General features: G+C 31.5%; 1 protein-coding gene across 1 annotated transcript; it reads right to left on the bottom strand.

Moving 5' to 3' along the window:
- Window positions 1–9,531: 9,531 nt before the first annotated feature.
- Window positions 9,532–12,827, bottom strand: LOC112691118. The gene is made up of 5 exons (XM_025565271.1): window positions 12,114–12,827; window positions 11,954–12,040; window positions 11,789–11,875; window positions 9,637–11,389; window positions 9,532–9,553 (listed from the first exon to the last, which is right to left on the bottom strand). The coding sequence occupies exons 1-5, from the start codon at window positions 12,412–12,414 to the stop codon at window positions 9,532–9,534; spliced, it is 2,250 nt and encodes a 749-aa protein (XP_025421056.1). The 5' UTR covers window positions 12,415–12,827.
- Window positions 12,828–13,125: the final 298 nt, after the last annotated feature.

Raw genomic sequence — 13,125 nt, 5'->3', positions numbered from 1 at the left:
GTAAGTATGACTTCCTTTTAAAATCATATCTTCATGAAATAATAGTTAAGAGTGAAAAGATCAAAGACAAAGGCAGTAAACAAGGTGGTGGATTAATAACATTTTTATCCAAAAATACTTTTAACAACATCTTAAAAGTATGTTCCGATCTTATAACTGAAACAATTGTGTCAGAAATAAAAAAATCAAGAATGTATTCTATACAAATAGACACGGCGCAGGATATCAGTGTGTCAGACCAGTGTTCTATAATCATAAGATACATAAATGATAAAATTTATAAACGTATTATAAGATTTAAAAAATGTACAACAACAACTGGTCAAGCATTTGAAGATTTAGTGGTTCAAACATTGCAATCAAAAGGTATTTCACTAAATAATTGTATTGGGAATTCAACCGATGGGGCCAGTAATATGCAGAGACAATACTCAGGATTCGCTAAAAAGATGGAAGATTTAGCTCCTAATCAAGTGCACGTATAGTGTGTGGGACACATTCTAAATTTAGTATTGCAAGATATCACTAGTAACGAAATTCATGCTGCAAACTTATTTGAACTACTCAAGCTAGTTTCATTCGACAATCACATGTACGTATGGATCGTTGGAATGATATAGTTACTAAAATGAAACTCAATTTAATTAGAGAAACGAGATGGTGGGCGAAGGAAGTAGCACTCAAAAAAATTTTTGGACTATTCGACACTAAAAATTTTAATGGCATACTATTTAAAAACTTAATCCAAGTAATGAAAACAATTAAAGATTCCGTACAAAATGACTCGGAATCTAGAACTAAAGCGTCAGGATTCATAGAAAACTTCATAATTTTAACAACAATGGTGTTCCTCAAAATATTTAGTATTACAGGACCTTTATCTAAATATCTCCAGGGTAATAATTGTGACATATTACAAGCATACAATATGATTAAAAAATCTAAAGTTCAATTACAGCAAGTAGAATTTTCTGAAATTCATGAAAAAACCAATATATTTATAGAACATATGAATGATGAACTTGATGAAATTGATATTGTTATTGAAAGTGAATTTCCAAATAAAAGACGTCGAGTTCCCAAAAAAATGTTTAACTATGAGGCTGATGATTCTTTCAAAAACATTTCAGCGATTGATGAATATAGAATAGGCACATTTCAAATTACCATGGACACAATTATCAATAAAATAAAAGTAAGTTATGGAAGTTTATCCCGAGAAATTTGTGTAGATATTTCTTGTTTAGTTCCAAAAAACTTTGAAGATATAAAAAATGAGGGACTTCCAGAAAATGCAATGAAAAAAATAAGTGAAAAATTGAATTTTATAAATCCAAATGTAACTCAAGCTTCACTAAAAGAGGAGTTTCTTGACTTTATACACAAATTTGACTCTTTAAAACAAAATATAAGTTTTAGTTATGTAAACGAGGATGAAGATATAGATGACTTAGATGACTATAATTTAGACGAAAAAGAATATCCAATTAGTGAAAATGCCTGTAACAAGTGTTCAAATTGTATTCATTGCTGTTATATTATTTTGTTGAGATATTCTTTGTATTGTTCAGCCTATCCTTCATTATTCTTGGCTTATAAGTATATACTAACTTTGTCTATATCACAAGTTTCTTGCGAACGATCATTTTCTAAGCTCGAATACATCAAAAACAGGTTGCGTAGTACACTATCATCTTCACACATGGAACAACTTATGATTATATGCACAGAAAAAGATATATTAAACCAACTTGAAAATAAAAGAATTATTGACAAATTTGCATCTTAAAATAAATTACTCATGACACTGTTAATCTTATAATGTATTATATTTATCTTATAAATACAAAATAAATATTAATATTATATTACATACTTGTTTATTTATATTATTCATTAAAAGTTTTAAAATATTATACATCCCTACTGGTATTTATTGATAAATGTATACATGTTTAAAGAGTTAGTTACTTTTTTTTTTCACCAGCACAACCAGAATAATATAAGTGAATTTGTCAAGTTACCTTGTACAGCTATACATTTATAATTATTGCATTAAGAATTACTATAAAATAATCTAATATAATATAGTATAAAAGTGGTATGGTAAAAAAATATAATATTACCACATTAATACAGTGATGTAGTAAAGAAACAAAAATTTAGTTGTAACTTTTAATAGTGTAATATTAAATTCATGTTATTCCTACCAAAAAAAATGGGGGGGGGGGGGGGGGGGGTCCCTCAAAGTTGAGTAAATTATTTTTTTAGATCTTGGATATGATCATATGGGCCGCTAAATTCTATTTTCCCCGGGCCGGTCAGATCATGCCTATCCGCCCCTGATTATCTACAGAACAAAAGTATGTTATATTTAGCTGCGCATATTTGTGCAACTCATTGTAGTAAGCAGTTGAATGTTGGTAAATCAATCATTTTATTGTGAAAAATTGTTATTTACAAAATAAAAAAAATTTAAAAATATGGCTTTAATTTCTAAAATTACACGAATGATAGTGATGATAAATATTCAGAATAATATAATTTACACAAAATAACTATTTTTAAATATATTGTTATAACAAATATTTAAAAAGGAATAATATTATGTTATTTTATGATTATCATTAAAAATATTTTGTTCCCCATAAAACAGAATTATATTGTATACTTTTTATTACTTCATAATTAAAAATAATCAATTAAAAATGAAAATATTGTTTAATTAATTTATATTATATTATTTTCAACTAGTTTTGAAAAAATTAGATTTTTGGCCAACTATTTTCATTTTTGGACCACTGAGCGGTAATCGGTTCGCCACATTTAACCGATAGACGTACGAAAAAGAACAGCAAAAAATGCGAAAAAGTGCTTACGTAAAATGGATCTACGTACGTGTGCGATTCGACAAATCCGATCGTATGACGAATCCGTTCCGTTGAAATAATCGCGGTTATTGTTTACAACCCGGTTGGTTACCGATCGACGCACTTGTTCCGCAAGACGCGATTGCCAAAAACTATCGCATAACGAAAAACCTTTGCCGGACAACAAAAACACGCGCGCCTTTTTGTAAGCGCCTATTTCTTGCACCGCATTCACCCTGAACACTATCAACATTTCTAGCGGGTAATCTTGTTTATTGATCGTTGTCTGAAATATGTGCAACCCTAACAATATGTTTTTCTACGCGTATCGAACAACGTGACACCAACCGAACGACAACAGTTTTATTCCGACGGTGATGTTCAACCATATTGATTTTCTCGTCGAAAACGCGGTATAGTTCAATAAGTCAGAAGTATTTAATAAACGACGCAATGCATGTAACGTTTTGACGTCGTGTTATTAAAAATAATACGACGCATTTTTCATTTAGAATACCGAAGAATTCTATTCGGTTCTCCTACTACCCAGATGAATGCACAGAACGCTCTAGTAAGAAATAACAAAAAAAGATTGACGTGTACGATTCCCCCCCCCCCCAAACTCCATAGTCAACACAAATAATTAAATAATTATGTTTTAAAACCTTCAATCTACAACGGACAAACTTACCTTTTTTAAGTAGTCATTTTACTCAAACAATAGACCGTCGAAAATATAATCGTAATATAAATGTAAGACTTCTCGTAACGCGTTTAGGGTACGCACTTGCCGACAGAACATATTTACAATGTATATGAAGTTATCTTCATAAAACGTTGCGGGTATCGGTTCACCGAGTGTAAGATTTTCATTGACATTTTAATAAAAATAAAACATATGGTCTAACCGCAAAATGTCGATTGGTTCAGCATTTCAGCCAAGAACAAGACCGAAATCGATTGAACGTGTTGGACGTGTGCAATATACGTATAAAACTTATAAAACGATGTTTCCGTACACTCAGCTGCAGGCCGAAGAATTTAAATCTCTGAAAGAAAACGGCGTTGATGTTAATGTATAAAAAAGTAAAACGAAGTTTGTATAGCGCTGTCGTTTAAAATAGTGTTCCGGTAAAGCGTTCAAATCCATTCGGAGAATATTGTACACGCGATGTTAAGATATTAAACGCTCACTATCGGTTTTCGCGGACGACGTGATAAAATAAATAACAACCCCGAGAACCGTTAACCCAGGATCTGCCCGTGCGAAATAATTTAATATAGCTGTTGCACGCGCATTAAAATCAACCGGCCAAACGGTCCGCCGCGGCGTTACAATAATACCATGTACAAGTCGGTAACCCGCGTCGATCCCTGGGCACTCCCGTATAACGGTGCCATCCGGATAATACTCCTTTATCGGTTCGACAAGTCTCGTTGGATAATATACGCGACTCAGCCGATTGCCGACACATAACAATGCGGTACTGTTAATCGTTGTGTTCGTATTGCAATAACGGGGCGCTTTGAACCGCAGTATTTCATCGGTTCGGTTTGTTAACGAACGGCAATATCGCGGACGCGACCATTGCGTTATTAAATTGTGTATAATCCGAGAACTTTGCGGATGTAGTGATTTGCGAAGTTGTGACTACTATTCAACACGACGACGAGCCACGATGTATTCCGGGGGACGAGAAAAATAAACGAACATGGACCGAACGTTACAGGCTACAACCCCGTTGGTTGAACCGAATTCGGTTTCGCTTCAACGGCAAGAACAGGGGCGATTTGGACATTTAGACTTACTTCTGGGGGATGGGAGGGTAAACTCAATTTCTTTCTTTAATTCAGGTTCAAAATTTACAAGTAAAATTTTTGGTAATATTTAAATCAGGTGAACCCTTAATATTTGTGTTTTTTTTTCTTTAATCTAATGCCGGATCCATTTAGAATCGACTTTTGTGTAGTTCTTTTTAATACCTGTCTGTGAGTTTGAAAGTTACGCTTGTGTTTTATTTGATTTTTCACTAAGTATGGTCCCGAAAAAAAGCCCAATTCTGTATTCACAGCCACGCATAATTTGATTTTGTTATAAAATTATCCACATTAAAAGAATTTGAAACGTGTATCTTACATATAATAAATTCCTTAAATACAGAATCAGGGGGGATGATTTCCCCTTTTCTTTACTCTAAAATATGCCCCTGGGTAAGAGAACGGCAAACTATGGATAAGAATAAAGTAAATGAACAACCCGTTGACTTTGTGAGTGCACGTTCCAGTTCAACTTGAACGATGATCGTGTTAAATCGTACTTAATGTGTAAAAAATACCACTGTACAAAAGCGCTAATTACGTAACAAATTGCGGGGAAAACGAACTTCTTTATATATGTTATACACATTACAACTTGAGTGAACTCAGAAGACCATTTATTACTTTAAAGATGACCATTTTTTTCTTTTACGAAACAACTGCGGTTTGCATTAGGATCTCTGGGACAATATAATGAAAATAGTTATTTAACTTTAACGTTGAGTTGCTGACCAAATTCCCAGAGTATTTAAAATCAAGGTTTGAAAATAATTCCAAACCGCTGTCTTGGGTCGTAAACCGTATCATATCAGCAACAGCATTTCCTTCAAAATCCTTAGGATTTAATTCCGTGAACTGTTACTGCATGTAACATCAGTATGAGTGAAACACGCCGCGGGGTACGGATTTATTCAAACTGTATATAATTCGGTTAGTCAGATTTTATGTCAAGCTCATCTTATTATGCGCCTTAGATGCTGCAGTAAACGTTGGCCGAGCAACTCACCTTAACTGCCAACATAATATAACGTTAAAATATCATCACCACGCGTTGTTTTCAATAAACACGCAAGAATGTGGTAATGATGTGCGTCAGATGTTTTACGGTAAGAAAACGATTTAAAATAATAATAATAATGAGCGTTTAAAGGTTTAACGCGGCATCGAACACGGGTAACACAAAATATCAGATTTTCGATTCGAAAATTAAATAAAACCGATAACCTATCGAACGAACGCCCTTAACGAGGGGTGTCGGCAAAGAAGTTCGAGAAGTTCCTCGTGCACTTGATGCGATGTAGGCAGGGCCGGATTAACTTAGGTGCAAAAGGAGCATTTGCTCCGGGGCGGCAAATTTAGTGGGGCGGCATAAATAAAATAGCCTCATCAAAATTATTTAAAATCGTCATTAATACAAGAAAAAATCTCCAACTTATCAATTTTATGCACAGAATCTGATTTGATTGAGGAAATGAAGTGAGAAGAACTAATATGAAAACCATAAAAACTTGTAACTATTAAATATTATAATTGTATTTTGTCAATATTTTTTGTTTAAAAAAATTCTTAGCAAAACTATTCTGTGACATTAATCATATACCTAATTATACTTTTTAGTTTAAGTCAGGGGCGTATTTAGGGGAGTGATATGGGTGTTAGAACACCCACCCCCTAATTACTTACAGCGTAATTTAAAGAAACGTGTATACAACTTGTAGATTTTACTTATACAGTCTTAATATAATCGTTTTCATTTATATAATAATTTATATAAATACATGGTATTCATTAATGTAATACGGGAAGGGGAGAGCCCCCACTTATCATAAGTCTATTCAATTTTAAAACAACCCCGTTAAATGAATCCTGGGCACGCCACTGGTTTATGTAGATTAATTATTATATTTAACTTATATTTTATAATAGTATTTTATTTTTTTTAATTAATACATAAAAACCAGGATTTTTTTTTTTTTGGTTTCACTTAACCTTTTTTTTTTGAGGTGGAGAGGGCAACATTGTTTTCTCCAGGGCGGTATTGGCCCTTAATCCAGCACTGGATGTAGGTACGCAGTTTACGAGGACACGTACTTGATGCGCAGGTGTTTTCTTGCCGGTTTCCTTTCGATTTCTATCACGCTACTGCTCGACGTCACTGATACCCGCGTCGTATCATCAGACTTTATGGTTAGTGCCCAATCTCCTGGACTATTTGTTTCGTGTTCAAAATTCGGGTCTTATTGTTCTTTTGGTTGTATGATGTAAACATAGCTGAGTAAAGTTTGTAGCCCCACGAATGACGATTATCGTTTACCAAAAGTGCCCATGGGCTTTTTCTCAACACCTGATCACGTCTTGCTGCTGGATTGGTCCTTGGATGGTATACTGGGGTAGTCCATCTCTCCGCCTCTCATCGGTACAGTGCACTTTTTCACACGTCCGAGGTAAACTGACGGCCGCGGTCACTTAGTAGCACACGTGAGTGATCAAATTTCGCGAAAAATTACAGTTTCAACGTTAACAATGATGAAAATTATTATTATCACACGATCAGTAAAACTACGCGATTAACCCCAGAAATTTAAAAGAACAAAAACATAATACAAATCTGAAGTATTGGCGGGTCGGTGAAAATAATTAATTTCGCTTTCGTGTATAAATAACGATTGGAAAAAACATCTGGTAGCCTATTCTTAAGTTTTTTGGCCATTTCTGTTTGAGAATGTAAAGTACTATTGATTGTTTTGCAGCTGAAGATGGAAGAAAAATTCAATATTTTAACAAACATCAAATAATTGTACAAAACATTCGAAACATTGTGAATTTGAAGCGTGCTTATATAGTTATTTTAAAAAACCTATAGTTTTGAAAAATAAAAGCTTTCAAACGTATACATTTAAAACGATTAATGTACCGCTCACACACAGCTCCTAAACTGATCAAATCCGTGATTTCGAAAAATACCGAAATAACTGATCGAGGGGCTCCTCTGCCTGTTCAATCCGCACCAAGGATAATTTGTTCGAACCATTGAAGTTTCTTTAGCTTCCGGAAATGTAGCATTTAATAAGTTCTTAATTTTTCTTTTTATTTCTGCAAGTATTTCTAAAAAAAATTTGTCTCGGGCATTTTTTCGTTGTTAATCACGTTGCCGGTTGTTGACGGAACTCATTGTGCGTTCGACAGTGTCGATTCGAAATACGTGCCAGTTACAGGACCAGTTTCAACCGTAGAGCATTATGCGGGATTCGTTTACGTCCAGACGGTAGGACGTTCGTCGCACTAACGCAGTAACCTCGGTAATGTACCTGTTTTGGAACGCACAAGGAGGGTATTTCGTGAGAAAACACCACCGTTGCTCGAATGGTAACATGTGCAAGTGTAGCGAAATGTGTATTTTTAATTTTTGTTTTTTTCTGTAGTCCTGTACGCCAGTGGTTCTCAATCTTTTTTGTATGGCGACACCCTAATTTAGATCTATAAAAATGGCGACACACTTGAAACAATTAATGGATTTTATTATTATTGGAAATTTTATTTAAAAATTTAAAATTTAAAAAAGTCTTAATTTCTTGATTGAAATTAAAAAGTTTAAAGAAAGTTTTATGTAAAACCGTATTAGTTCATAAATATGCAGACCCAGTGTCGGCCTGGGCTATGAAAGGCCTAGGCAGGGTTTTTTTTAGGGCCTCAATTTTTTTATCAAAATTTATCTAAGATTGGGTTGAAATTTTGAAAGTCATGTTTTGTAATATCTTACATACATATAGACTTCATACATACACAACATATTATAGAAAATATATATTTAAAATAAAACTATTATTTTATTATTATAACAAATGTGTACATAATATTTCTTTTAACTAAAAAATAGATGAATTTTATACAAGTTTGAATTACATACTCTTTATTAGGTATTAAAATTTACTTATTCTTTTTTTAATAAAATTTCCTTAAATTCACTGATACACTATTTAAATAATTATATTCTACTAATTAACAGACTTGGTTAATTTTAAAACAACAACAAATAAATGATTTAACACATTATATTATTATTCTAATAGTATAATTTTTTTTTATTTATAACGTAAGTAATCTTTTTAATGCATCAGATGAACCAGCTATGCAATTAATAATATGTTCTTTATCAATCTCTATACCTTTCTCGACATTCATTAGCATTAATGGAGTTAAATGTTCTTGACTTATAGTAGATCTTAATTTTGATTTAACCAACTTAAGTTTAGAAAAAACTCTTTCACATGTTACCTGAGTTGATGGAAGAAGTAGTACATATTTATACAAAACAAATAAATTATGAAAAGTATTGGAATTAAATGCAAGTTCTCTAATTGTGATATAAGCACATGCAATGCATCTATTACATTTGTTGCAATCAATTGGTAAAACGTTTTCTTCATCAACATCATTATCACTGTCCATATTTTCAAATAATAAATCCTGTTGAACATTATGCTGATCAACAATTTTAGTTGTACATTCAGATAATTTAGGATGAAAGCTTTCAAACTGACAAGCAAATTGTTTCAATTCATAGCAAATTGATTTTCGTTCTACTCCAGCTAACTCACAAATTTTTGTTAAAACGTCGGCAGGAAAATTATTTAATGATTTAATTGATGGGAAAGCTTTAGGTTCCAACCAATGGCAATCTTTTAGAAGTCCTTCATTTGGTACAAATCTTGATTCTATACTATTAAGTATAGTTTCTAAAATAGAAAATGCATCCGATTTGAATTTCTCATATGGACTTTGATTTCTAGATTCATCTTGGCTTTTTTCTCCAGACAGCATTTTTTTTTTTGATACTCGTTTATCAGGAAAATCTTCTTCTATTTCTATGAAAGGTTCGTTAAGAAAATAAGAGTTTACATTATTTGCAAATTGTTTACATTTTTTAAATAAAAATAAAATATGAGACTCGTTTCTTAATTTTTTGATTAGGTTTTTCATTGTATTAATCATGGTCCAGGCTTGCAAATAATTAATTGATTTAGATTGTAAATATTTGGATACAGGACTAGTAATAGAATATATGTCAATCAATAAAGTTGCTATAAAGATAGTTTCAAATTTTGACCAATTACAAATAAGAGAACGTGCCATAAATTTTGATTTTGTATTAAAGTTTCCTTGGTTAACTGATAAAAGAAATTCTAAAAATGTTACAAATTTACTATTCTCTACTTTTTGATTATCTTCAACTAAGTTTATATCTAATATAGATGATAGAGCTTTATCTTTGCTCCACCAACGAGTAGCTCCAATTTTTTGCAAACGATAGAGCTTATTATGAGCAACATGTTTAACTTTGGTTATGGCCATCCAAGTTGACATTCTTTTATGAGAATCTGACAGAAAAACTGATGATGATTCTACAAGTCCAAATAAATCTTCAGCAAGTGTAAAATGTGTTGTACTTTCAGACATAATAAGGTTTAAAACATGTCCCATACAATGAGTATAAACTATTTTAGGGTTATAAGTTTTTAAATGTGCTTGTAATCCATTATAAATGCCCTTCATGTTTGAAGCACCATCAAATGAGCAAGCCACAATATCATTTAACGGAAGTCCTACCCTTTTTAATTCTTTTTTTAACAATTCAAAAAGAGCTAAACCACTGGAATCATGACATACAATTAAACTAAATAATCTTTCACTAACTTTTCCTCCATAAACATACCTCACACAAATAGCAAGTTGATCCATCACACTAACATCCTGTGTTGAATCAATCATTATGCTGAACTTTTGACATTCTTTGATTTCCTTCACAATAATGTTTTGAATTTCTTGTCCTATAGGTACTAGTATGTTATCATTAATGAAATGTTTGGATAAAAATGTAACCAACGATCCACGACCCTTCTTAGATTTATTTTTTTCACTGAGTTGTATAGATGTATTTAAATGTTGTTGGAGAACGTTATCATATTTTGAGATTAGCATCACAAGTTCCAAAAAATTTCCATGGTTTCGTTTATCATTATTTAGTGAATAAGCTCCTTCAAATTTTCCTCTATAAGGAATACCTTGTCGGCCAATGAATATAATAATATCAATTAACCTTTCTAAGACTTTTCTTCGATTTTCAACCTCCAATGCTCGTTTTGTCATGACATCTCGGTTGATAACATTTTCAATATCATTATTAAGTTTGAAACGGATAGCTGTCGAAATTGATTCCTCATGAGTTTTAGAATTTTCATGTCTTTCTATATCCTGGTATAAGCTTTTGTTTACTTTAATATTAGCTTCATATCCAATGATAAACTTTGATTCCATTGCACCAAGTATTTTTAGACTTCCATAAGCCATACAAGCAGAACAGTATAAGCAGCAAGTCTCAGTAGAGTATGATATCCATTTTCTTTGAATAGTTTCATTATTAGGTAATATTTTGAAATATATTCTTTTAAAATCAAGTTTTCCTTTACCTGACTGAATATACGGTTGAATGGGATGCTTATCAAAGTACTGATTTTTGACTACTACACTATCAGTTCTAGATGGGCGAATAAAATGTGAAATAGCTGAAGGTTGAGTAAAATTGTCACAATCGGTCATCATATTTTTTTCATTTTCAAAATAGTTATCGTCTTGCTCTATTTCACTTTCAAAATGTATTCCTACAGAATTCTGACAATCAGTTGTAATGAAATTACTTTTTCCTATAAATATAATTAAAATTGTCAATACTAAGTAAAAAAGTAGCTTACTAAAAAAAAAAATAATAATAATATATATTATATATATTGTATAACTAGTATAAACTATACAACTTGGTTTAAAAAATGATCCAAAAATATATTAACTGTGAGAGTGTATTTTAGACAAAAAATAATTATTTTGGCATAAAATAAGATTAATTTTTATATTAAAAGAGCATTTATTTAATTCTCTATAAAAATTGAATTTATTCAATACTTTTTTCAACAACTAGATAAAAATTAAATCAATAGATATATTTGTTTTAATATAAGCAATAATAAATAAGGTTAAGTAAGTTGAGTTATAATTAATAGTTAGTAGTTACATAATATATTTATATAATATGTATCACCACTTACCAGTATTATTAGTTATGTTTCTTTCTGTATTTGCTATATTACTTTCAGTTGTACTTAAAACTATATCACAACCTGTGCTAGAATTATCTGAAAAAGACAATTTTGATTATTTATTGAATAAATTAACATTCACATTGCATAGCTTTTAATTTTTACTATTATTACCATTGGCATGTATCAAATCATTTTCAAAATCTGATGAATTATTTTCAGTTATATTTAAAACTGGATCACTTGTAACACTAGAATTACCTGAAATTACTGAAATTAGCAGAAGCAGTGTATACCATGTGAGATAAAACATAATTTTGAATTTTATTCTTACCTTGTCTAATAGTTGGGAAGAAGCAAATTTTTTTTTGACTTTTGTCGTTTCCACAAGCAATTAAGGCTTCCTTTTGTTTCGCTTTTCTTTTGGCGTGTCCACTTTGAAACCTCTGTTTATTCATTTTTGTTAATTTTAATAAAGATACACAAAACACAAAACGAAACTGGTCACTAATACCGGAACACGCGTTACACACTCGAATGCCCGTGCCCCGTATGTATACAAATATTAATTTAACTATTATAGAAGTGATAAAAATCCAACTGGTATAAAAAGAAATATAAATATATTTATACATCGTATTATCGTTATCTTATATTGCACGAGCGTTAACATATTATGAAAAACATGTAGTATCCAAAAATAGAACAAAAATAATTTACGAAAAATAATAAATACTCGTATTTTTAAACTTAAACCATTATGATGCGATAAGAGAATTTAATGTTGCATGACAACAAAACACCTAGAGAATACTTGTATTTTAAAAACAAAATTATTCCAATAAACCGAAAGTATTCAAATATTCAATGTTAATAAGTTTTTATCCTTTAAACTCTTTTTGCTCATTAATTGTATATATTTGTGCGAGACCCAATTACCAAAATTTAATCGCACATGTATGTAATGACCTAAAGAGCCTTTAACAATACTTAGCACCCTGGGCTATTAAGTCCCCGTCCATCACTATTTGAGGTGCCTATACTAGAATAAAAAAAAAAAAAAAAGGATGAGGGCCTCGGCAGCGTTCGCTGCCTCGCTGCCCTGGCCAGGCCGACACTGTGCAGACCTGCATAGATCTTCGATTTATGGGCAAATGGTTAACAAACTTTCGCGTAATTTACAGTCAATATCATTTTTGCTTTTTGTTATTTCCAATATCGAATATTTAGTCATGTACGATGTTGAAAAGAAAACGAAATTTTCAATTCTTATTATTCCTGTGTATTGAATTTACAGAGAAATTCGAAATGAATCATTTTGAGACATACAAAATGTAGATTTTAAT

This window comes from Sipha flava, unplaced genomic scaffold (genome assembly GCF_003268045.1).
Source record: "Sipha flava isolate LNK unplaced genomic scaffold, YSA_version1 563_pilon_pilon, whole genome shotgun sequence".
Lineage (NCBI taxonomy): Eukaryota > Metazoa > Arthropoda > Insecta > Hemiptera > Aphididae > Sipha > Sipha flava.
This window is presented reverse-complemented; position numbering and strand designations above follow the sequence as displayed.